The sequence below is a fragment of the Porites lutea genome, chromosome 5 (genome assembly GCF_958299795.1).
Source record: "Porites lutea chromosome 5, jaPorLute2.1, whole genome shotgun sequence".
Classification (NCBI taxonomy): Eukaryota; Metazoa; Cnidaria; class Anthozoa; order Scleractinia; family Poritidae; genus Porites; species Porites lutea.
The window spans coordinates 4564087-4590890 of record NC_133205.1 but is presented as its reverse complement, the minus strand read 5'-3'; the positions used below and the strand labels follow the sequence as shown (position 1 = coordinate 4590890).

The window sequence follows — 26804 nt, the reverse complement described above, 5'->3', positions numbered from 1 at the left end:
TATTTCATCTTTGTTACAATTTGCCCCAATCCAAAAGGCTTCTGTTTTTTTGTCATTAAGTTTTAAGCCAGAGACTTCATAAAAATCGTCCAGTGTTTTGAGAGAGGCTATTAACGATTCCTTTGTTCCATCTAGTATAAGAGTTGTATCGTCTGCATACTGACTTAGTTTTATTTCTTTACCGTTTACAAAGATCCCTTTAATACTTTTATTTTCACGAATTGCCTTAGCTAAAACTTCTACTGCCAGAACAAACAGATAAGGTGAGAGGGGACAGCCTTGCCTTACACCTTTTTGGATTTTCTTATCCAAGTTGCTAGAATTCAGACGTTTTAAAGAAAATATTAATTTCATGCTTTCAACAGAAAGTGAACAATTCAAGCACATATCTGCTCTACTATTATATTTTCTTAAAGTACTCATTAAGTTTTTTTATCCATGTGTAAATTCTAAAAAAATCTGATATTTACATTATTTCTTACCTTAGTATTCTAGTTTTGTTGGATTTTTTTAAATTTTAGTAGATTCATGGGGCCGTAAGGGATGATAAAGTTGGTCTGTAATTATGGACCCTATTAAAAAGTGTTCAAAGTGTTCAAACACTGTGGCCACTCATCGCATTTCAAAATGTCATTCTCCTCATTGAAACAACCCCTTATTTATCTCATGCACGATCATAGACTTTCGTGTCAATTGAGTGACGTCTTCTTTGGCTCTGCACAACTGAGGACAAAAATATTGTACAATTCTTGGCTATAAGCTATATAAGCTTCTTGGCTATAAGCCAAACACCCGTCAATTTCATGGAGTCATTTTCAATGTTTAATACTACCAACGATTCAAAAGTAGTCATTACTTCTAAAACTCATGATCAAACAACACATAAAGCGAAGTAGCCAAAAAATGAACCTGGCTAAACGAATTATCGTAAGTCAAAAGATAGAGCACGTTTCCCGTAATATGATATAATGAAGTTTGAAATGTCATTCCTCACGCCCACACCTGACAGTAAGCACGAAAATCGCTCGAACTCTTGGGTTTGATCCAAACGCGGTTTAAACTCAAAATATTTTTTACAGATTTAATCCCTGGATTTAACACTTAGTAGCAGTAGTTATTACTCCACAACGTAGTAGATATTACTCTCCACATGGCTTTGAAGAAATGAAAAATAACTTAACAAAATATGATGTTGAGCACAGCTTTTCAATCTTTCCTAACAACATAAGTTTACTGATGCTTATATTCTACCACTAAATTTTCCTTATTACAAATCCGTCTTTGGTTTCATGCACGATATAAGAAATCAAAAGGTACCCAGTGACTTTTTAAACCTATTCAGCGATACTACTAGTATTTATTCTTATAAGAAGGACATATGCCCAGTGTCTTAAAAATTATCGTGATACATTCGAATTTTCAGAAAAACCCAAGACGGAAGACAAGTTGATGGGCCAATTGGAATGATGTCATAAGTCCACAGCAGGCACATAACAAGAATTTTGCTCTTTTATCAACAAAAAGAGTCGTTCTTTGGAGAAAAAAACTAAAATAATCAGTTCAATGAGACAAAACTTGCGGTAACCATATCCATTGAAACAGAGAGGGAATCTTAGGGCCTTGGCTGGGATATGTGTATTTTACTAGCGTTTTTTAGAGCTTGCAATTAAACGGAAGTCTTATTCCTGAGACGTCCGCACATTTTAATCGATTGTTGAAAACGTCATCAAGTCCACGCGCGACTGCCTCAGAGCAAACAATCAATGCAGAATATTGTAATGGCTACTGTTGAATTCTCTCTTGACAACACTGGATAAAAGTAATTACGAATTTCTCGGGAAACAAACTTCCGATTAATTGCAAGCTTTTAATCGGCCTAAAAATAATATTTAACAATTATTCCACGAGTGCACGTTGGATATGAGATTGTAGAGAGCCAACAAGGCGCGTAGCGATTTGGCTATAATCATCTCATATCCAACAAGCACGAGTGGAATAATTGTTTTATTAAAAACGCCCACAAAATATCGAGAATTCTTCCCGACTTTATTTGTAAGAACAACCGATTTTCAGCTTGTTTTTAACTTTGAGCAGACGTGGAGAGCATGGTGTAATGGCCCATATACCATGATGGCTAAGCCGTAACCAGAGCTCTAGAATTACATTATCCAATGATTCAATTTTTAATAAATTATAATATATTATCCCAAGAGGTTGACTGGGCCTTTCCCTCTCTGTTCCATAATCCTCTTTTAGGTTAATTGTTTTCATACCTGGCAAAAAGTATCCATCCACTACAGGTCCAATGGGCCAATCATTTCCCTTGAGAAGGATTTTAAGCTGCGCCTTTAGAATCTCATCCACTGATTTCTCCTTCAAGCACTGTTTAAGGGAGGAAAATTCACATCCCACTAACTGTGAAAGGCTCCTGAAAAAGATTTAATTAATAGTCAAAGATTAATTGAAACCCCTTCTAAATTAAAGATAAGTGCTACCATGATTCAGTGCTACCTGAAAGGTTTTTATCTCTTTATGCGTCTTTGGTAGTGAACTGAAAAACCGTTAAAAGCGTCTTTCGTTAAGGGCACGAAGAAAGGATCGGACTAACAAAATTGTAGCCTGCGCCACACTGACAGACTAAACTAACCGAGGTAAATTACATGTGCGACTCAGCCTACAAAATTGGTGAGCCGGGTGAGGATGATCCGCGCATGTAGGATTGAGTCGATGTCCTCTAAAGGTTTTTACCACTTTATACTACCTTTCTAGTCTACTGGAAAACCGTAAAAGCTTCTTTCTTTTAAGAGCGAGTAGTAAGGACTATCAATATTGTTCGGCCAGGGAAGGAGTGCTTTTCAAGTTTTTTCTCGCGCAGTTAGGATGAGTCAATGTTTTTTTTTGTTTTTCAAGCAAATGTTTAAGGAAAGCGAGCATGATAACAACTTCTCGTTCTCGTACTTAGAAAGCAGCTTGTGAAACATGTATCGATACGAACACGCATTTCAGTCTGTTGCCGCAAGTGTTTTCTCATCGCGTGTTAACTGTATTTTACGAGTTCAGCTTTACATTCCAGAAAACATTTTTCAAACGTAGATGAAGTAAAAAAAAGAAGGCTTTTAAATTTCTACTTTTTAACCAGCTCTAGATTTTAAGCCAAGCAGTCGGAAGACTCACAAACGCGCGTACCCAAGAGCAAATGAAAGGGGAGGAGAGGGAAACGCCCATTGAAGCCCTTGAATATCTGAATTTCACCAAAATTACTTTTAGACCAAATAAACACCTGAAATTTATCGGAAGATGGTTTCTGAAGAGGTCCTTAAAATTTTATTCAGTTTCGTAAAGAGAGAATTTAACGATCGCCCTTACAATAGCGATACTCACGCCGAGGTCACCTATTGATATTAATGTGCTAACCAGAAGCGCATTGGTTTTTGAGACAAAAGAATCTATTGTTTCACTCGTTACAAATCTGAATAACAAAAAAAAATGTTTCTAAACAGTGATGTCTCCGATATTCTGCATTGTTTGCTTTGACAGTCGCGCGTGGACTTGATGACGTTTTAAAGAATCGATTAAAATTTTCAGACGTCTCTGGAATAAGACTTCCGTTTAATCACAACCTCTAAAAATAACTTTAGTCAAATTCACATATCCCGGCCAACGCCCTAAGATTCTCTCTCCGTACCAGATTTCAGATTTTTACAAAACTTTTTTATACTCTACCTGGCCACCGAGTCAGCTTCGTGTCTTTCTAAATAAGAAAAGAAGGCTGTTGCTGTTCCACTCTGCAAGATTGCGTTCTGGTACAAACCATTAGTCAGCGGCGACAACATCAACAATCCAACGCTTATTCCACCTGCCGACTCACCAAATATGGTCACTTTATTGGGGTCGCCGCCAAAACTGAAATATATGAAAAGTTTAAGGATGAATTAAACTTTGTTTACAACATTTTTACTCCCTACCGGTGGAATTACTTCACTCTTGGTGTCAAACTCCATATAACCTACCCACCTAACTGATGCTTAACCCCCTTCGAAGATGCGCTTTCTTCTTGCCGTATAAGAAGTCTTTGAGATAAGCAACCCCTTGTATTCATCTCAATTCGTACATCGTTCCAGTCTGCGAACACTTTTGTTCAGGCAAAGCGAAAAGGAAGGTTATCCAGGAGAAAACGTTCGAGGCGTACCGCTATCAGTTCAGAGACGCATGCAGCTTGGCACTGTATGCCAATATCTCCGTTGCAATATCTGTATACACGCGTTTCCGTAGGAGTGTCAAACCATCACTGAAATCATGTAATTCAGAATGTCGCACATAAAATTTTTGATGTCTAGTTAAATTTCATTCATAACATTGACTTAAATTGTACTCCTTTTATAACACCCAGAGGGATTATAAAATCAAGCTAGAACTAACATTTGCCTTAAATATTCTGAGAGAACCGGGACTGCCATGAGATCATACATTCAAACCAAACCTGCATAACTAACCTTGCGATGTTTTTATTGACCCATCTCATGGCCTCTATTTGATCCATCATTCCGTAGTTGCCTGTGAGATCGCCACTATTCGAGCTCAGAAAACCAAGGACTCCCAAGCGATACGCTGCTGCTACGACAATAACGTTTCCTTCGGTCGCCAACAGAGAACCATCGTAAAATATAATGTCGCCTTCAGCAAACCCTCCACCGTGAATCCACAGCATCACCGCAAGACCAGAACTGCTGTTCGCGTTTTCGGCAATGTAAACACTGAGCCGTAGACAGTCTTCGTCAAAGAGAGGGCGTAAGTGTTGAGACAAGAAAGTCACAGACTGAGGACAGATACTGCGTGTTGCGTTTGCGTGCAGAGTTGAAGTCCACTTGTCCGGTGGAACGGGATACTCGAAACGCTTCGCCTTTGCAAACGGGATTCCCAAATAGCTTTTAACAGTCTTGTTTGTCGGGAGTTTAGTTACAGACCCGCTGACTGGGCCGTAGGTGGTCGTAACAGTAGGAGCGGTCATAGAATGAGATCGCGAAACAACGAAGGTTATGAACATGAAGGGTAATACTGTAAACGAATACATGGCCTCAATCGCACTTCGCTTTGGTGGTACAAAATTTATCCGCCCCTTTTCTAGCAGTTCTTTTCATGTGACTGTCCACAGGCAACCCAAGTTCATACCGAAGAAGACGCTATGGGAGCGTGCACCTCGGCGTCATGGTTGTGGATTAATTGTTAATGCTGAGAATAGCAAGAAATGATATTTTTCCGGATACCCTTCCATACAAATACCCTTACTTTTCTTCTTTTGTGTAACAGACATATTACCTTCTTCCCCGGAAGTCTGCTAGGTGCATGACCGCGTGGCTGTAACCCAATTCGATTATAATTTCTGTCATAAATATATTGCACATGACGAGATCTCAGTTCCACTTCCTTTATTTCCTCTACAACAACACTTTCCTTATGTACAGGTAACTCCACCTTCTCCATCAATGTATACCACACCGAGGATAATTAGCGTACAACATCGCAGCACAAACTAGAAATACTTATCTCGCAATAAGATATCTCAAACCAATTCAGAAGCAACTTCGGGGTATCCGAATGTAACCCTGAAACATTTCTGAGCAGCGCGAATCAATAACTCCCCGCACCGCCGAAATAAATGAGTTCCTCGAACTGAGAAAGAAATTGAGAATCTAACAATCCCAGCACTGAAAGACGAACTTGCTAAAAGGGATCTATCAAAAAAGGGAACAAATAAACTCTGGTTTTCCGATTGAAGTCATCCTTTCAAAGTACCCGCCAGTGCAGTCTCTGACCAAACTGATACTTCGCCTCTGTGTACCGCACGAGACGAAACCAACAACTTAGAGAACTTCCCATGCTTACCCCCTTCTATTAGATTTACAGAATGAAGTGAAAGATATCAAGGCTAATTCGTCTGCGGCATATACTACCTAACCTGACTTCTAATTGTGAGCTGACAAAGCTTCAAGATGAAAACAACGCTGGCTGCTCCCTGGCTAACACCAGAGACAAAAAGGTTGATGTTTGAGAGGGACCAACTGAAAGGGCTACAATTATCAACAATTCAGATGCTCATTGGACCGAGTATAAGATTGCTCGAAACAATGTAAATACTAATATCAGGAAAGTAAATACTGACTACTATAAACGGTATTTGGAAACAAATCTAGGGGATATTAAGAAATCATGGAAAGGAGTAAATTCAATATTGGGCCGAAATTTACCAACACCAGAAATAAATAGAATAGATGTTGGAGATAACTCATGTACTACCCCATTAGAAATCTCTAATGCTCTTAATTATCACTTTACTCACATTGGGCCTAGGTTAGCCGATAATATTCCCAAAACTGGTGTTTCTTTCGAGGAGTACAATTCGCCATCAGATTCTAGTTTTACCCTGAACGAGACTCACTGCGGTGTTGTTCACCGTTAAGTGAGTTCCCTTCCAGTCGACAAGGTTACGGGCCTAGATGGCATTTCTGCAAGGCTTTTAAAAGAAGCTTGTCCTGAAATCGTGCCTTCTCTCACCCATATAATTAACCTGTCCATTAGGTGTGGGTATTTTCCAGGCGAGTGGAAAATTCCTAAAGTGTTATTTTTATATAAGGAGGATATTAAGTCTGATCCTAACAACTATAGACCTATATATATTCTATCAGTTGTCAGAAAAATAATCGAAAAGGTTATTTTCAAACAACTTTATGAGTACCTAACTCACAATAATTTGCTGGCAGGTTCTCAGCATGGTTTCAGACCGATGCATTCTACTTTGAGTGCCTTGCTTGAAGCTACTAACAACTGGTACTTAAATATTGATGATGGCCTAATTAACAGTGTACTCTTTCTGGATCTTAAGAAAGCCTTTGATACGGTTGACCACAGCACATTGTTGAAAAAACTGCAACTTTATGGTCTCGACCCGCATGCAGTTCAGTGGTTCAAATCATACCTATCAGTACTTATGTAAAATGGAACTCTATCAGACTATCTTCCAGTTAGTTGTGGGGTCCCACAAGGTTCTGTAATTGGACCTTTGTTGTTTCTCATTTATATAAATGACCGACAAGAATGCGAGCTGTCATCATCAGCACTCATGTATGCTGATGACACTTCGCTTACCCTTTCCGTTTATGACCCCACAACTCTTGAAGGAAAGTTAAACAAAGACTTGGATGACGTTCAAAGTGGCTGAAATCAAATAAACTCACATTAAATGTCAAAAAGACAAAATATATGATAATTGGAAGCCACTACCGACTAAGGCATTTAAATGGTGGCTTAAACGTTACTGTTGATAGTCAACAATTGACTAGGGTGACTAATTATAAATATCTGGGAATAGAGGTTGACAAGGCATTGGGGTGGCAATCCCAAGTAGCTACCATCTGTAAAAAGGTATCTGCAGGTATAGGGGCCTTGAAACGCATTCGTTCTCTGGTGCCTCGCCAAAAACCTACTGAAAATGTATGATGCTTTAGTCGCTCCTTATTTTGATTATTGCTCCGAAGTCTGGGGATGTATGGGAAAATGCCTGTGTGACAGACTCCAGAGATTGCAAAATAGGGCTGGGAGAATTATAACATTTAGTGATTATAATACAAGATCTGCGGATATCCTCCAAGACTTGGGATGGGATACCCTCGAGCAAAGACGCTTTAAACAGCTCTCAAAATCCGGGGTTCATTCTTAAAACGTGCGAGGTGCCTCGAACAATGTTTTTGTACCAAGGCCCCGTACTGAAGCTGCTAAGCGGGCTTTTAGCTTTACGGGGGCAGTCATGTGGAATGGCCTAGGAAATGTGCTTAAGAGATAGATAAATCTCAACTCTTTCAAGTCTACCCAGTCTTTCTCTTGAACCAGGGATTGCCTTGAGGGAGTTGAGGTAGAATTTATTTTGATTTTTGTGTAATTAGTCATAGGAAAGATTTTCTACATATATATAGATGTATTTTTAGCATTAGTGTAGTTTCTCTGAAAATTTTGTTATGTAAACAGCTCACTGGAAGAGCATTTTTAGGGAATTGATACCGTAAATAAAGCTTGTTGATGAAGCTTGTTGAACGCCTTGAAACAGAGACATCGTGACGTGGAAGACGCTACGACTCTTAAAGCGTAAAGCAAAATCCATTCAAGATGAAAAAAAAAGTTTAGTGACTGCTCTAAAACTTTTAAACAACGAAATTGCCAAAGAAAGTAAATATCGAGATGGTAGATATGAAAATATCAAGGACAAAAATTTTCATGATGAAGAAATCTGTTGGGTGACTGCATGTGATAACAAGACAATGCACAGAAAAAAACGAAAGCGTCAAATACGGGTAAAGGTAAAAGGTAAAAGTTAATTGAATCTCCCAATCAGGGTTTTTCAGACCCAACGTATATAAGCATATAAATAATTCATAAGATAAGTTTCACATCAGAAATCTACAGATCCATCGTTCAAGCGATCTACCGATCCAATTATCTGGCGATCTAAAGATCCACCGATGTAGCGATCTACAGATTCACCGATGAAGCGATCTACTGATCAACCGATCTAGCGATCTTCAGGTCCACCGATCTGGCGATGTACAGATCCACCGATCCAGCGACCTACAGGTCTACAGGTCTAGAAATCTACAGCTCTACCGCTAAAGCTACCTACCGATCAATTGATCTAGCGATCTACAGATCCACCGATTAAGCGACCAACCGATCCATCGATCTAACGATCTACAGATCCACCGATTAAGCGATCCACCAATCCACAGATCTAGCGATCTGCAGTCCACTGATTTAGGGATCTACAGATCCACCGATCTACTGATCTACTGATCCACCGATCTAGCTATCTACAGTCCCACTAATCAAGCGACCTACAGATCCACCGATCAAGTTATTTACTGACCCCCCACTCTAGCGATCTACAGATCAACCGATGTAGCGATCTACAGATCCACTTATCTATCGATCTACTTATCAACCGATCTAGCGATCTACAGGTCCAGCGATCTAGCGATCTACAGATCGACCGATCTATCGATCTACAAATCCACCGATCTCGCGATCTACAGATCTACCGATTCGCCGATCTAGTGATCTAATAAGTGTTTATAAGTCAATTGTCGAACAGTACTTTGACTATTGTTAAGAAGCAATAGTACTGATGATCCATTAATCTACAGATCCACCGATGCATCGATTTCCAGATCTACTGATCCATGATCTACAGAAGCACCGATCTAGCGTTCGACCGAACTATAGTCTACTGTTTCAAATCATCTACTGTTGCAAATTCATCTACAAATCCAACGATTCATCGATCTACTAATCCATTGACCTACAGATCCACCTATACAGCGGTCGATCCACCGTTCTACAGATCTAGTGATCCACTGGTCTAGCGATCTACCGATTCACAGCTACAGTTCCACCCATTCTAGACATGTAACAAAACTAGGGGGTGGGGGGAAGGTGATTCTATTATTTTCCACCCACGTTTTTTGACCCACTCCGCCTGCCAGCGTGACGTCACATAGTAACGGGCAAGAGCCCTCGTGCGGCTTGTGCAAATTAGAAAAGGGGTACAACAGTTATTGGGAAGAGCAAGGTCGAGGAAAAGCTAAGACGCTTGAAAATATCGCTATATATATCGCTAATTTGATCGTAAGAGTGTGAGCTTTGTTGTCGCTTTTACCTGCTTGTGTAAACCGTTTTGATACTTTTGTGTCCGTAATTGCATAAATTTGTTAATTTTTTTTGCAGGCCGGAAGCCGTGTTGCGGGATCGCCATATTTTTCACGGGACCGGCAAGGTCATCAAAACTGAAATCGTTTTTCTCTGTAAAATAGGCAAGGTCTAGTCTACAGAATAGGAGGTTCCATTCACAGATCACACATGCATGTTTATATTTCATCTATTCTTTCCCTAATTAAACCAACCTAACTTCATATCAATCCTTTCGAGTTTGGGCCTCTGTTGATTTCCTAGTTCTCCACCAACTTCAGTAAAGCTAGTTTGATCGCCTATCTACATCGATCGGCCCGTTGAACCCGAAATAGTGCGAAATAGCTTTGAAATACGCGCTTAAGCCATCTTTCCTCAAATGTATATTTGAATTCACGATAAATGCAGTGAGCTCCACCAGCGTCAAACAGCGTCTATGGCAGAGAAAAAATGGCTTTGATGTAACAAAATCATTTTTTTAAAACGGGTCTGGCACCTGTGGTGCAGTGGTCAAGGAGTTGCTAGCACGTGCAGATGAACCAGGTTCGACTCCGGCGATGCTGTTTTCTGTTTCTTTGTACCGTTTTTTTTCTGTTTAGTCTTTGCTTTTTAATCTTATTTTTCCCTTTGACCTGTTTTCCTTCATTCTTACTGCTGACCCTTTACAGCTTTGCGAGGGTTCTAGTCTGAGGCCCGTTTCAAGCGTCGTGCTACTGCCATGCAGAACTCACAGTAGCGAGCCGTTTGAAACCAAGTCGTACTACCAAGCCGTGTAGCAAGGCAAGCCTTGCCGTGCTACACGGCAGTAGCTCGACTTGGTTTCAAACGTCGTGCTACCGCTGTGTTGAACTCAATTCATAAATTATAAATACAATAGAATACATTTAAAAGTTTGCTAAACTGTTTCCACAGTTTTGTGAATTACTTTCGGCAACAGCCGTTCTATTCGACTGTAATAAATTCGACGTCTGAAACCAAGTCGTGCTTGTGTCGTGCTGCAGTCGAGCCACAGTCGAGCTACAGTCGAGCCAGCTTAGCACGGCAGTAGCACGATGTTTGAAACAAGTCTTTAACGCATAATCAAAGCGTTCCTAAAAAATAGGCAGTCTATGACTGAATGTAGCTTACTGTATAGCTTCACCTCAATAAGGGACGACGTCTCACATTTGCACACTTCATACAGCATTTACAGTATAAGCTAAATCAAAATGGATTAACCACAAGGGAACCAGGGTACAACAAATAGCAAGAAAAATGTGCGTATGCAGTCTGCAAGTGTGACATCGTGATACAGGGGGTACATGTCCTGCTAACGTTTAATAGGTACCCGTCTAACAGTTTGACGCAACGTGATAGTTTATTTGAGATGCTTGCTTAAGGTTTGTATTACATGTATTTCATCTATGAATCTTAAAAGCCAAATAACTATTATAATATTATTTCAAGGAACACTGTTAATAAGACACAGGGGCACCCAACGAGGATATAGTTCAAAACCACTTAACATAGTATTGTTCAACGTAGTTTAGTATTCAAACAGTAGATATAGGCATATTTTTATCCCCTAAAAACTTTTCATCTGTTCGGATTTCTTAGCTGAAAGTCTAGTGATCCGAAAATTATAGGGATAAAAACTTACCTTCTCGAAAACTTCAGCCAGGAAAAGGCTCGCGAAAATTCTAGGTGGCCTTTTTTGGGGTCAAAATCCGTTAAAAATGGGTAATTATACCATTTTGTAAATGTTCGAAAATCCTAGGAGAGGCAGGCAAGCAAGAAATTTTACAACAAATGCTCCGAAAATTCTAGATCTCAAATCGTCTTCCGAACAGATATTTTCCCGAAAATTGCCGTTGGGTGCCCCTGAAGACAGGGCAATAGCGCTAAAAGGAAACGATGCTAAAAATTACTAACACGGTTAGACAATACAACTACGGTCGAGCCTCCATGTGCCACCACCTCTGCGCATTCTAAACCTTTCGAATATTACAGGCCGTCTGTCGAGTCTGAAAGTGATCTCTTGCAGAAAGATAAGAGCCATGGTCCTCCAAGTTCCAAGTTCGTTTGCGGGGTTAGATTCTTGCCACAATCTTCCGGTATGTTTAAAGTTCCAGCTCCTTTCGCCAACGTCTTGGCAGTTTGCGGCATGTGACGATAAGAACAACGAGTAAGATTACACCTACAGCACCAAATACTCCTGTTAAGATGGCGAGTATCATCACCAGTTTATCTAAATTGGAGAAAAGACAGTCAACTACCGTAAATGACCCAATAAACGCCCCTTATCTAATAAACGCCCTCTCTGTGCTGTGCACATTTTATTAGACGCCCCCTATGACAATTACTCCAAAACACTAGAAATTAGCAAAAAGGAGCAAAATCATTCAATTCATTCAAGTTTCTTTCGGCCCTGCGCAGCTTCGCTCCGTTACAGAAATCCCGCCGAAATCACCGTTCTTATGTGTGCACAGAAGCCCTATCCGATATGGTTTTCGTGCGGGCAAAAGAGATATCTAGTATGGCCTAATAGATAGATAGATAAATACTTGTTTTGAGGGTTTCACCTGATATCCACAGATAATATGCGCGTAACCCCCAACCAAAAATTAAGAAAAAATAAATAAACAAAAATTAAGTAAATATTAAGTAATGATCCGGGTAAGGTGGATAGCAATTTCTTTTGTTATGCGGCAACGGTGCTTTCCACACATAGGAAAGTTCTCATTTTTACACAGAGAATGCATAAACCTACATCAAGGCCGTTTACGCAATAAAATGCATTTGCACTCCACTTTCAAAGGGTGTTTTTTTGTGTTAAAAGATTTTGACCAATCACAAGAGTTGAAAACAATAGCCAAGAAAAGTTTACAATTTTACATGTTCTTCACATAGGATTTCTCTGTTGTTCAATCTGAGACCAGATTTTGTTATATGGAAGATGGTTGGAAAGTAAGGATGAATATATGTACTGCTTTATGAAATTTTGTTAATTTTTGCTGTTTAAGCCAATCAGAAGTAAGTACAGACAAAAGAAAAGTTGGCACCTTTTTTGCATTCCAACATGTTCGTTGCCGTTGTTGCTATCGTTCTTATCTGGACCGTTTCTTAAATATACAAAATTCCAGAAAGTCCTACTTACAAACAATAGTTACAAAAATTATGGTCTTGAAAGGTATGTTTTCAGTTTCAGAGAAAAGACCTAAAGCTCACCGCCCCGTGACGCGACCATTTAAACTGAGGGAAGTTGAAAATTATAGCCTCAGTCATTGATTATAACCGTTTTCTCGTGTATTGATTATTATGCCCACAAGTGGTTTGCGTCTTCGAGTATGACTCGCAAGCCAATGCTTGAGAACGGTATTATGGTAAACGTTTCGCTGTAACAGCTGTCAAAAGATGTAACAGTGTACAGAATATACGTGGTCATGCCTATCTTATTAAATACCTCTTTTCTTAAAATGTATTGGTTCTCCCCGTTTTCACGTGCATATATAAACTAACCGATTCTCTACGCTCTACATGTATATCATGACATTTAAAGAATCCAAATTAAATCCTCACCTTTCTTATCATCAGATATTGCCTCAGTTGTGGTCGGCTTGGGGCTTTCTGTGGTTTGCTCTTCCACTAACTGATCTGGTAGAAACTCATTCCACAGCGCCATCTTTTCTGGACGCATTTTGGACCTAACTGTCAAGTTCGCGCCCAGGCCAATATATTCCTCTCGCCCAGCTGTGTACTGCGGCCACGTTGTCTCCAAAGGTGTCGGAGAATTGGGATTTCTAGCAATATAAAACAATATGTTTTACCATCTTGACTATATCAAGATTCTTAGATGGTTTGGTTTAGTTTATAACGAAGTCACGCCAGTGACCTATAACTATGCCAAGACCTTTGCCTATGGGTTCTTCTTACAGAAGCCTAACGTATTGGATTAAGCCTAGCACGAAATTATAAACTGTAACACTACTCTTCCTTGAAGAGATATTGGCCAAATTGAGACTCCACATGAAATCAGGGTTAGTGTCGTGTCAAATTGCCTTCTGGGACGCAATTCCATTCATTCAAATTACAATCAAACTTCTGTTAAGCTTGGCTAGGAGTAGTCCAAGCATTATCCTAGTATTTCCTCAGGGACAATAGATCCAGCAAAAAACGTAAGCGCACGTGAAAACTGCGACGCGCGAGGAAGGTTGGCCTATTAACAGGCTCTCGTGGCGTGTAGGACAGCCAAGAAGGTCGAACGAGAAGGGGCATACCTCATTGTGCCCCTGGGAGTCTGTTCGCAGGCGAGATGAAGTTGACACGAGGAGAGAATCAGGAACTACTCGTGATCTATTGTTATGTGTTGTGGCCCCCGAAGAAAGTGAGCGTCTTACAGGGTTCGTACCCTTTTTTGGAACAAAAAATTCAAGGACTTTCAAGGACACATTTTCCATTTGTCAAGGACTCCATTTAGTGCAAAAAAGAGCCTTGAGTCTATATATTTTTAGTTCTTCCACAACACGAGTAATTTTATCCCAAGGTCTTTCTGTGTTTGCTCCTTTTTCTGTGGAATCCACTTAAACTATAAAGGTAACAATCAATTTTTTATTTAAGCTCGATAACGTGAGGAGTGGTTGCCCAATCTCCCGAGCCAGGGGCTCATGTATTAAACGTTCGAGGATTCTGGATCGAATTGAAATTTAGAAATGTTGGTTTTTGCGTAACATTGAAAATTGAAAATCAAAGGATTTTACAGCATCGACTGCAATTTTCAAGGACTTTGAAGGTGCGTGCGAACCCTCAGGTCTTATAAAAATTGACCGCTTAAAAGAGGGCGGGTATCCCGTAAACGATATTAGTATCCAACTCAAGTAATCAATATTAAGGTAAAGGGGTCAGGGTAGTCTTAAAGGGCAGTATCGGTAACTGAGGAGGCGGATATGAATTGGAAGCTCCTGGAAAGTACCAATTCACGTCATTCAAGAAAACAAGTTTTCTATCACTTGGCCTGAAACGGAAGCCAAGTAAAGTGCTAAAATTTCTACTTACCCAGTCTTGGCAAAATTACTCCACAGCGTCATAAAGCTCTTAGCAAATCTTACTTGAATTTCACTTGTTTGATTTTTCTGCGTCACAAGAGGAAAGCCAAACGTGTAAAAAATATCTGCCCCATGATATATTCCGTTATCTTCTGGTATAGGTATACCAAGTACAAACTTGGGAGCTATCTCTAGTTGGTAAAAGTACGTTGGAACTTGCTTCTTCACAAAAAACTCTGCTGACTCCACAGCGGGAGCTTTGAAGAACGAGTCTGTAAAGAGATGGACGAGCTGCTCGCGTAGCACATAGGGGTTGCTGACGTTCGACCAGTTTGTGTATTCATAAATAAGCAAGTCTGTGATTCTCTCGGTTTGATGCCGGGTCCAAAGTCTGTTCTTTATCTCTTTCTTGAAGAGTGCCCTTGAAATGCCGTGTGAAATGTTGAGACCTTTAGTGATACCTTAAATACAAAAATATTTCGAATGTTTGAAATAATACTGAGAAATATATGCTAATAAGTTTGTGTAAATTAAGCTTAGGAATTTTGTGGTTAGGGCCTGAAGCCCTTCCTGACACAAGCTTACTGCTAACTCAAGTGTTTATGAAGGCGATCCACTATTTACTGTTGAATAATTCAGCCGGTTATAAAACCGAAAATTTTGATGTGTAGTGTTGATAGCGCCATCCATCTTTTGAGTGCCCGGACCCTCTATGGAAACTACGTGACGGTAATGTTCGAAGCCTACCCCACAGAAATGTTAACCTCTCGATCACAAGGCCTCTAACAGTTCAGGCTAGAAGCTGATTTATTTCCGTCTATTATTTGACCAATAATATCATAGGTGACGAATTACTCCTTAATTTTGGCGCGAAATTTCAGCGTTAATTTGTAATTTCACATGTGAAATTACAAAATTGCCATGGCAACCTTCCGTACGTCTCAGTGTCAAGATGGCGACGAAGTTTTAAAATGCCGTTAATGAAGATGTCAGGGCACAAAAAGACGCTTTAGAAAACCTGAACATACAAGAGAACATCAAGAACGATTCTAGCAGGTATTTTGCCGAAATAGTCTGAAAAATTCTGAACTTTATAAGCCAAATTTAAGGTCTAAACATTTGAGAGAGTGAAGTTCTCGATCGATACGATCCAGGATAAACATGTCAAAAATCCAAGATTGCTAACGTAATTCGTCACCCATGATATTAATAGGTAATCAAATGGTATACTCGTGAAATTAGGGAATAATTTCACTTGCGTTTTGTCCAAATCCTAATAATTTCCCTCACCTAAAGGCTCGGGAAATTATTAGGATTTGGACAAAACGCGCGTGAAATTATTCCCCAATTTCACTCGTCACCATTTGATTACACATACTAATCGTGGGATAAGTGAGTAGGACTTTTACCTGGCATCGGTATGACGAAAACGCCACCATCGTCCCGAGTTACCCCGACAATGACATTGGTAGCGTTGAACTTTCCAGCTTGTAAGAGCTTTGGAGGAGAATCTAGAATTAAATAAAAATGATGATGATAATGATGATGATGATGAATGAGCATTCCCTGAGTGCACTTTTGTAACATACAAGCGTGGTCTGTGTAGGAGTGGTGAGAATTCTTTTCTCTCCTGTAGCTATTCTCTTATTCCATACAGAAAGACACATTCTGGCAAATTTTGGTGTCAGACGGTTACTATGGGTTACGTGATATGACTTCACAAAAGACACGATTCTTGTTGAGAAAAAATGCAAGTTATCGCACGTTTTTGTATAAAACATGCAACAATTCAAAATGTTTTAGTATTAATAACAAACATTTAGGCCTGAAGAAGGAAATATGCCCAGTGTCTTTAAAACTATTGCGATAGGTTCGAATTTTCAGAATAACTCAAGACCGCAGACACATATAACAAGAATTTTGCTCTTTTATCAAAACAACGAGTCGTTCTTGGGATAGTAAGCACTAAAATAGTCAGTTCAATGAGATAAAAATTGCAGTACCCATATCCATTTAAAACTTCAACGTCGCCAGGAGTATCCTATAGCATTTTTTAACAATTTTGTCTGGGAGATGTGATGAAGTCAGGTCCCGCAATCCCCTGCGGGGGGTTGGGTTTGGTCAAGAGAAAATAATGGGACAGAGGGGGAATCTTGGGGCGGGATATGCGTATTTTACTAGAGTTTTTTTAGGGCTTGTAATCAAAGTCTCATCCCTAAGAAGTCCGCACATTTCAATCGATGGGTTTAAAACGTCATCAAGTCCACGGGCTACTGCTTCAGAGAAAACAATTAATGCAGCTGAATATTGTAATGGATACTGTTGAATTCCCTCTTGGCAACACTTGATAGAAGTAATTAGTATATACACTCAATGATCTTGGTGATTTAAGCAATCTGATTGGTTCGCTATCTCGGAGTATTCAACAATATCCACCTCCTAGCGAGTGGATAATGTGTGAGCTCGGTGTTTTTCCCATTTTTTTTAGAGAACGATCTTTTAGAAGTCAACAAAATCCCAGGGTTGAATTTTTTTAAGGCAAGAAAAGACTTGGAAGGATTCAAAACCGCGTTTTCCATTTACTGCAGCTGAGTTTTTTTTTGCTCGATGGATTATTTACAACTCCCGTTTATTCGCGTAGAAGAAACCGTTTCGTGAAGTACTCAGCGTTTCCTCACAAGAAAATTGGGCCCAAAAATCGAAGTTTATTTATGACAAACAAATTTGAAAGCAAATGTTTGCAAAATCCTACGTTTCAAGTAAATAGGAAGAAGAATGGTACAGGAAGACGACTTCTTACCTCGAGCAACCGAGCCGCCATTTTTGTCAGCACTTCATGCGAAGAACGACACAACAGACCCTCTTGGCTATAAACTTGGCGAATTAACAGAAAAAGCCCTACTTTTCCTCTCAGGTGAGGAAACAATTCAAACTTTAAACAGTTCCATTTAAGCCATTTCGCTGTTGTTTGCGAAGTGATGAACTTGTGAACTGCTATGTTTGAAAATTCTGCAAAGATCTATTTACTAAACTACGTCGATCAAATCGTACTTTTTAATGGTTTCCTCTCTGATTTTGTTGAGATCACTTCGTGTGTATATACTAAAACAATTATTCTTTTCAATCTGGTGAATAGTGGCTTTAGGAATATTTACCCCGCCGCCTCCAGCCTAGTTAACCTCGATTTCAAAGAATAATTGCTAATTACGAACCTCACGGGAAACCAACTTCCGATTAACTGCAAGCCTTTAATTGGCTAAAAAATAACTTTGGTGATATTGGGCGCGATCCATTCGACCAAAATTTCCGGAAATTTCGGTCCAAAACTCAATGGATCGGTTCGGTCCAACCGGAAAAGTTTCGAAAAAACTGGTCCACCTTTTGAGGTGGTCCACTTTTCCCGGTCGGACCGGTCTGAATTTTGGTTGAATGGATCGCGCCCATTATCTTAAGGGCTAGACTGGGCTTTTCCCTCTGTGACCCATTATTTCCTCTCAGGTTGTTTTCATACCAGGCAAAAAGTATCCATCCATTACAGGTCCAAGGGGCAGAACATTTTCCTTGGGACGGACTTTAAGCTGGGCCTTTAGAATCTCATCGACTGATTTCTCCTTCAAGCACTGTTTAAGGGAGGAAAAGTCACATCCCACTAACTGTGAAAAGCTCCTGAAAAAGATTTAATTAATAGTCAAAGAAACTCGATTAATTGAAAAACGTTTTAAATTAAAGGTAAGTGTTACCAAGAAGGTTTTCATCGCCTTAGGCGTCTTTTCCAGTAAACAGAAAAACTGTTTTAAGTGTCACTCGTTAAGGGCAAGAGAAAAGTATTGGACTAACAAAATTGTAGCCTATGCCACACTGACAGACGAAACTTACCGAGGTTAAATTACATCTGCAACACAGGCTACAACACTGGTGAGTCGGGTGAGGTGAAATTTCAATTTTTTACCTCGATGTAGGATTGAGTCGATGTCCTCTAAAGGTTCTTTCTGCTTTATATAGACTTGCCTACAAGTAGAGCTCAAATTTTTTTCACGAGCGCGAGGCGCGAGCGGTAGATTTTTTTATGTCTTCTGCGGCAAAAAGCGAGCGAGAGCGGGAGCCAACTACCGGAACCGGAAATTAGAAGCGAAGGACTTTGAGAAAGTCTATACTTTATACTACTTTTCTAGTAAACTGAAAAACCGTAAAAAGCGTCTTTTTACCAAAATTGCTTAAGCAAGGCAGGCAAGATTTCCATTTTTTTCTCGCGCGGTTAGGATTGAGTCAATAGGGACCTTTAGCATCAGGTTTTTCGTGGGAAACGGCAAACCGCAAACCGCAAAATGTCACGTGACCACGGCCTTGCGGTCACGTTTGCAGTTTGCAGTTCACGTTTGAACCGCAGGAAGGGCTTCCAGCGGTAAGTGATTTACGGCAAGGTTTTTTGCCACAAAAAGTTGTACAGCCTCGCGTTTAAAGGTATGAACTAGCCTTGTGTATCCGTTTGCGATGTGTTTGTTGGATTTTTGATCTCGAATCAATGAATTATTGCTGAGTTTTGGGCGATTAAAGTGATGCACTTCGACTTGATGAAAACAACATGGCGGCCCTAAACAATGAACGCGTAGTTCAAATCAATTTTATATTCCTTCCTGCCGTACTAACAAAGGAAAGTATTCTGTTCCAATCCAGAGTTAATTTTTTTTTTTCTATTTTGTTTCTGAATTCATAACTTAACTCAGTCCCTGTTTGGTTCCTATTTTTAACGTATCACTCTGCGAATATCATTTTATTTTGCTTATCTCTTTTAGACTGGGGAGCCCAGGCTTCATAAAGCCTTCTGGTTTCTTCTGGGCTCCCTTGCAACCTTACAATTCCTATATGTATTATTGTATTGTATTGTATTTTGGCTAAATAAAAATGAACTGAACTAAACTGAACTGAACGCTTTGCTAAAGTTTGAAATCTCGACAACGCGAAACTGCAAACGCGTAACTGCGGTTTGCGGTCTGCGGCTTGCGGTTTACCTGATGCTAAAGGTCTCTATTGTCTTTTTCTTCTTCTATTTTTTTTCAAGCAGGTATTTAAAGAAAGCGAGCATGAGTGTAATAACGTCTCACTCTCGTACTTAGAAAGCAGTTTGTGAACCATGCATCGACACGAACGCGCATTTCAATCTGTTGTCGCAAGCGTTTTCTCATAGCGCGTTGTTGTATTTTACCAGTTCAGCTTTACATTCCAGAAAACATTTTTTTAAATCGAAGATGAAGCAAAGGAAAGTTTTGTTTTAATTTCTACGTTTTAACCAGCTTTAGATTTTTAACTAAGCAGTCGGAAGGCTCACAAACGCACGCAACTAAGAGAAAATAATATTAAAGGGGCCTAGTAGCAGAGAGGGAAACGCCTATTGAAGCCCTTGAATATCTGAATTTCACCAAAATTACTTTTAGACCAAATAAACACCTGAAATTTATCGGAAGTTGTTTTCCGGAGTGGTCCGCAAAATTTTATTCAGTTTTGTAAAAGGAGAATTTAACAGTCGACATGACAATAGCGATTCTCACGCTGAAATCATCTATTGATTTCAATGTACTAACCAGAAGTGCACTGGTTCTTAAAACAAATGATTCTAAAAAACGATGTTTGTAAACAGTGATGTCTCATTGCATTGTTTGCTTTGGAAGTCGCGCGTGGACTTGACGACGTTTCAAAGAATCGATTGAAAATATGCAGACGTCTCTGGAACTAGACTTCGTTTAATCACAACCTCTAAAAAAACTTTAGTCAAATTCACATATCCCGGCCAACGCCCTAAGATTCCCTCTCCCTACCAGATTTCAGATTTTCACGAAATTTTTTATACTCTACCTGGCCACCGAGTCAGCCTCGTGTCTTTCTAAATAAGAAAAGAAGGCTGTTGCTGTTCCACTCTGCAAGATTGCATTCTGGTACAAACCATTAGTCAGCGGCGACAACATCAACAATCCAGCGCTTATTCCACCTGCCGACTCACCAAATATGGTCACTTTATTGGGGTCGCCGCCAAAACTAAAATATATATAAAGTTTAAAGATAAATTAAACTTGGTTTATAGTATTTTTATTCCTTACCGGTGAAATTACTTCACTCCTCGTGTCAAATCCCCCATACTCTACCCTCCTAACTGATGCTTAACCCCCCTTCAAGATGCGCTTTCTTTTTTCTCTTGCCGTATAAGACGTCTTTGAGATAGAAACCCTTTGTTTTCACCTCATTTTCGTCCATGCCGAACTTTTCTGTTCAGGCAAAGCGAAAAGAAAGTTTATCTAGGAGAAAGCGTTGCGCCAATATCTCCCTAGCAATATCTGCATACACTCGGTTCTGTAGGGGTGTCAAACCATGACTGACATCACGTAATTCAAACATTTGTATTCCGTTTTTACACTAGAAACCTGTCAATCTGACATTACACAAACGAGATTGGCATAACAAAATAAACCTCACTAAAAGAATCTTCGATGGCCAAACAAAAAAAAGGGACGGTCATCCGGCGGATAATTGAAGGACTAATATAAAGTTTCTCGGTTGGCTTCTTTTAGGGGCTGATTTCGAAGAATATCTGAAAACTAAAATATCGGAGAAAATTGAGAATTAGTTTAAACAGTGCATCGTGTCTTCAGGCGGAAAGGCGTCTAGCCTGCCTGGCAAAATTGAAACGTTTTCGCGTAGTCTTTGATTCTAGTTCCTCGTTCTTTGCTCCGAAACGGCATAGAAGCGCTTGCTCCGCAGGCTAGCCAGCAAGCTCTCTGGAAAGGGGGGGGGGGGACATTCTGGGGGGAAGAAAGAGGCCCCAAGGCTTCCCCCTACCCCGGAGAGCTGGGAGCTGTACTATAAACTAGACTGTTGCCCATAAATTTTTTTATCTCTAGTTAAATCGTATCAAGAAATGGTCTATTGAGCCAGATCAAATTCCTCAAAACAATAGCCTTTTGTCCTAGGTGTTGCTGCCGAAACCACACTGAACAGTCTGTTCATAGTAGTTTAATTTTCGACGTGACAGTTTATAATATTAGGGGGGAGGAAAGAGGTTTTTTGCTCTGAGGCGATGCTATTTTAACTGGGTCACTGAGTTGGACGTTGGGTACTTGATAGACTTGCTCACAAGTCGAGCTTTTGAGCGCGTAGCGCGACTGTGAGCGCGAAGCGCGATCGTACGAGCGCGGAGCGCGAGCGAGCGAAATTAAATTTGGCGCGCTGCAAGGGATAAAAGTCGTTCGTGCCGGGTCCTACCACACCAGACCAGAAAACCAAGCGAACGACTTTGAGAAAGTCTAGGTACTTGACAAAGGTCGTTTCCGCTGTGCAGTCGAGGATGCAAAGTCCTTCAGGATAAGTAGTAGATGACGATGACCGAGGGGAAAGTTACGCCACGAAGCGCTTTTTAATATCGTCAAGTAAAACATCGGGTTGTGTGAACGTTTTCTGCTTGCTCATCTTAACTACTATAACACATGATCAATTTACAGTTCAGATGTATTGTGCAGACAAGGCAGGCGTGTGTATTTTGCGGGTCGAGCAGGAAAACCGTTTCACTTTTGATCGGATCGTAACGTGAAGGAATTTTATTATAGCACTCCTAAGTGCTTTTCTACTCAGTGCTCTGAGCAAAGCAAAAAATAAGATTTCGGCTATACTTTTCCAAGCGGTTCAAAGAACGTCCTCAAACCGTTATAAAAACAACGCTTTATTCTTTGCACGTCCTAGCGCTGTGAATTGATGAAGGTGCGGTCTTTAATCCAACTCCTTTTTCAGACAATTATTCTTCTTTTAGTGGGCGCAAACTGCGTCCCATAATTCTCTTAACAAAAGAAAATTGACAAAAAACATTGAGTAAAAGTGTACCCTTTTTATAACACACAGAAGAAGTATAAAAACCAGCTAGAACTAACAGTTGCCATAAATATTCTGAGAGAACTAGGATTGCGATAATATCAAACACTCAAACCAAACCAACGTAAGCTTAACTGGTGTATCGGTCAAATTGAAGCTTTAACATCCCCCCCGGGCATACCCCGGGAATTTGACACCCTTGCCGTCCCGGGGAGGAGGGAATGATTATCAGAGTCTTCCAGGGGGTGGGGGATTTGATCCCCATGCGAAGGAGGTGGGGAATTCAAACCGTAGCCTCGATTTCATGTGAAATCTCTGAGCGCTTTGCACGTGGCGAATTATCATGGCGGACGCGGTGTTAGAGGGTCTTCGTTGAAAAGATGGTGCATTTGTGGCCAATTGGTCACGAGGAAAGGGCTTAAACAAGCTTTGTGCCGTATTTCAAGGTATTCAAATTATAATATTTTTAATATTTGATTCAGGCTTTGAATAAATACCCGCGATTCAATACAACAATAAAGAGCCCAACAGAGGTCAATAACTTTGACCTGCTGCATGTATGTTTATTAATAAGTTGAGCGATGATGCATATCGGTGAAATGGTCATGAATATCACATGTATGGAAAGTAATAATCTCAGTAGCTGGGATTTTTTTTATATAGGACACTTTCTACGTTGCATGACACACGAAGAAAAGCTGAGCATATTCAGTGACCTTGAAGCAGCGATTTCCGCCGCTTTGCACGAGTTTTGTTCGTGGTAAATACGCCTACAGTGTTTCTCATTTTTTGTTATATTGAAATTATGCAAATTACTTGCTGTATTTATAAAGATTTTGTTCGACAACTGAAGGCGTTTCTGCCGTCCTTCTGTTATTCGTGTGCCTGTGAAATGATAATTGTGCAAATACTTTGCACAATTAAGGACAAGATTATTGAGGTTAGGTTTAACGATTCGTGATAAAATATGTCAACCACATGTAATGTATGTTTAATATTGGGTTTCTTTTTATAAAGCAGTCCAGAATAAATTGGAATAAAAACTTTACTGTCTATTGTAACCTGTCTGCAGAAGCGGCTTCAAGAGTTCCTACATAATGGATAATATAGAAAGTCTTTAAGGGACGAACCATAGGAAATAACCGGAGGTGGGGTGACAATTCCCCCAAAACAATTCCTGCAAGGTAAACTTGTCTAAAAAAAAAATCCTGCAAGCGGTGATACCTAAAAACAATAAGTCATATGCCCTAGGAAAATATTCCTGCAGACAAGTGGGCTTTTAAAAAAATTCATGCACCCAAAATTTTTCACCCTCCCTCCGGTTATTTCTAATGGTCCGTCCCTAACTGTCCCCGAGGTGGGGGCATTTGATCACCTGAATGGACCCTAGTGTGGGGCATTTGAACGACATTTTGGCTCGGATAGGGGGAATTTTGAAAAAAATGTTCAAACAAGTCAAAATCCCGGGGTGTTGCCCGGAAGGGATGTTGAAGCTTCGATTTGACCGATACATTACCTTGCGATGTTTTTATTGACCCATCTCATGGCCTCTATTTGATCCATCATTCCGTAGTTGCCTGTGAGATCGCCACTATTCGAGCTCAGAAATCCAAGGACGCCCAAGCGATACGCTGCTGCTACGACAATAACGTTTCCTTCGGTCGCCAACAGAGAACCATCATAAAGTATAATGTCGCCTCCATTAAACCCTCCACCGTGAATCCACAGCATCACTGCAAGACCAGAACTGCTGCTCGCGTTTTCGGGAATGTAAACACTGAGCCGTAGACAGTCTTCGTCAAAGAGAGGGCGTAAGTGTTGAGACAAGAAAGTCACAGACTGAGGACAGACACTGCGTGTTGCGTTTGCGTGCAGAGTTGAAGTCCACTTGTCCGGTGGAACGGGATACTCGAAACGCTTCGCCTTTGCAAACGGGATTCCCAAATAGCTTTTAACAGTCTTGTTTGTCGGGAGTTTAGTTACAGACCCGCTGACTGGGCCATAAGTTGTCGTTACAATAGGAGCGGTCGTAGAATGAGATCGCGAAACAACGAAGGTCATGAACATTAAGGGTAATACAGTAAACGAATACATGACCTCAATCATATTTTCGCTTTGGTAAGTGGTACAAGAGCTGATCCGCCAGCAGTTCTTTCCATGTGACTGTCCACAGGTAACCCAAGTTCATACCGAATTAGTTTTGGGGTCGTCACGCAACGCTCCTTCCTCTATGTTTCATGCTTCAAGGAGGTGCATGATTTTACACAGGGGCATGCAGCAAACGACATAATTTAGGCTATCTAAAGTGCTCTTTGAAAGCAATTTAACTAAATACAAGGTTGCCATTACAGCTACGCTTTAAAGGAAGGCATTTTTCAAGGTATTTCCCACTACCCAGAGGGAATATACCTTGTAGAAAAATATGAAACGGCAAACTGATCCTTACGGCAAGGCAATGATGAAGTAAACAAAAGCCGGAATAAAACAAAAATATATAGAGGATATTACACGGTGGCTCGAAGATATGAATTTTATGTTCGAGTGGCAAGAACAATATCTCACTCGTTCGCTTCGCTCACTCGTGAGATATTGTTCTTGCCACGAGAACATAAAATTCATATCTTCGAGCCACCGTGTAATGTTCTTTTTATTATATGGAGAAACCAATTCAACAAAAGCAAAAGGCGGGAATCGTGACGTCATTGAACGATACGACACTCACAAAGGTGACATACGGAAAATACGCCACTCGGGTCCCGGATGAAGTGGCGTATGGAATCTACGAGTGGTTTAGTTCCCAGTAAAACACTCTCCTCCATATAATAAATATATTTATTCACACAAATTTTCCCAGTTTGTTTAATTTTTTTTTTGTTGTAGTCTTTTGTTTACTTCTTCATCGCCTGGCCGAAAGGATCAGTTTGCCGTTTCATATTTTTCATATTTTTTTTACAAGGTATAAGTTGTTATTGTACTGATCCAGGTCTACAACTGGGAGATCCGGCACCACTCATTGGTTTGTTGCTGTGGACGTGCTGATATTTTATATATTTTGGAATATATCTGCCGGGGAAACGGCATGTGGCCTCTTAGTGTGGGTTGGTCGCTGAACAGAGGTTTGTCAGAAATTAGCATAACCTTTACCAGAAACTTCACTCTATTCTGAAACAAACACCTTTAGAGTATTCTTACAACTTTCGCACAAGATACAGCTGAAAAAACTACAAGAGTAATGTAAAAAAACAGGCAAATTTTCCTCAGATTGTTGCGGTGAAGTCCTCCCAACTTTGCACGAACAATACTACAGTAGAAACGTATGGCGTTAACTTTAAAGTCAGACTAACGCCATTGTCTGTAACTAAAACCTTACACTATGGACCCACAATCAGTCGTCACATTCTGTCTCTATCTGTATAATCTCCTGAGTGTATAATTTCTATACAACAAATACAAAGTCAACTAAGTTTATTAAACTGAGAACAGCCAACCTGGTTCCCACAATACCATATCCCCCCCGAGGAGAGTTTCTGGGTAAGCGGTATGTCTACGACTACGAGCATGCTCTCTTGCATGGAAGTAAACAGCTTGGCCTCGAGATCTGAGACATGCCGACCTCGTTTCCCGCTCTCTTGTTACTTTAAAAGTAACCCTGATAGACCCTAGTGTGGCGAGACGATTTTTGGTTCTCCAACGTGGCGAGAACTTTTGGCCTGATGAGTTCGTGCATGGAAGACCTAGGAACCCGAATGAAAAATTGGGAGCTTCAGGGGAAACTCTCAACTTAATTAATGAGCTGCGCAAATGATAAAAAATAAATAGCTTTACTGAAACACACGTTTACTTGGTATCTCTAAGAGAGAATCATGGTATCTCACATTGCATAAGCTAAATGAGTGACAGTTTAGAGAAAGTTTCCTTGAAACTCCACAGAGGCTCCTGTTGGTTACTTTGAAGGCAGACCTAGGTATCATTAACATGGACACAAAAACTCCCTTCCGTAAGAAACTTAAAAGCAAAGATATTGATGGCTATGAAGGCAGAAACTGAAAATCCAAAGGGACTGCTTAAATAGTCTTTTCACAAAATTAGCTACTGTAAAGTGGCAGTTACGAGCATCTGTACAAAAGCGCATAATTATGTACCTGAATACGTTACAGGCTACTGTCTAAAATAGAGGAATAACGTGCATTCAGAACTCGAGAA

The 26804-nt window shown here is 40.2% G+C and overlaps 3 protein-coding genes across 3 annotated transcripts in view; all 3 read right to left on the bottom strand.

Annotated features, from left to right (window-relative positions):
* The window catches only part of LOC140936886 (acetylcholinesterase-like), a 62201-nt gene extending 59488 nt beyond the window's left edge, over positions 1-2713 (bottom strand). The window contains exons 1-2 of the mRNA XM_073386390.1: positions 2679-2713; positions 2274-2428 (exon numbers count right to left, since the gene is read on the bottom strand). Of these exons, the coding sequence (XP_073242491.1) occupies positions 2274-2428; positions 2679-2713 (190 nt within the window). The remainder of the gene's footprint in view (positions 1-2273; positions 2429-2678) is intronic.
* A 925-nt stretch (positions 2714-3638) lies between these two features.
* LOC140937524 (cocaine esterase-like) lies at positions 3639-5087 on the bottom strand. The gene is made up of 2 exons (XM_073387085.1): positions 4494-5087; positions 3639-3903 (listed from the first exon to the last, which is right to left on the bottom strand). Exons 1-2 carry the CDS (start codon positions 5069-5071, stop codon positions 3720-3722), a joined length of 762 nt encoding a protein of 253 aa, XP_073243186.1. The 5' UTR covers positions 5072-5087; the 3' UTR covers positions 3639-3719.
* A 5837-nt stretch (positions 5088-10924) lies between these two features.
* On the bottom strand, positions 10925-25058 carry LOC140938872 (liver carboxylesterase 1-like). Its single transcript, XM_073388398.1, has 7 exons — positions 24118-25058; positions 20601-20780; positions 18262-18416; positions 16160-16261; positions 14761-15211; positions 13288-13508; positions 10925-11956 (listed from the first exon to the last, which is right to left on the bottom strand). Exons 1-7 carry the CDS (start codon positions 24705-24707, stop codon positions 11829-11831), a joined length of 1827 nt encoding a protein of 608 aa, XP_073244499.1. The 5' UTR covers positions 24708-25058; the 3' UTR covers positions 10925-11828.
* Positions 25059-26804: the final 1746 nt, after the last annotated feature.

Bases quoted from the DNA above. Each gene is read 5' to 3' on its own strand.
- LOC140937524 (XM_073387085.1), bottom strand. From the start codon at position 5,071: ATGTATTCGTTTACAGTATTACCCTTCATGTTCATAACCTTCGTTGTT. The intron at 3,904-4,493 runs GTTAGTTATGCA...CATATATTTCAG, and splicing joins GTCAATAAAAACATCGCAAG to TTTTGGCGGCGACCCCAATA.
- LOC140938872 (XM_073388398.1), bottom strand. From the start codon at position 24,707: ATGATTGAGGTCATGTATTCGTTTACTGTATTACCCTTAATGTTCATG. The intron at 18,417-20,600 runs GTAGAGTATAAA...AATCTTTTTCAG, and splicing joins GAGGCTGACTCGGTGGCCAG to GAGCTTTTCACAGTTAGTGG. The intron at 11,957-13,287 runs GTGAGGATTTAA...TCTCCAATTTAG, and splicing joins AATATCTGATGATAAGAAAG to ATAAACTGGTGATGATACTC.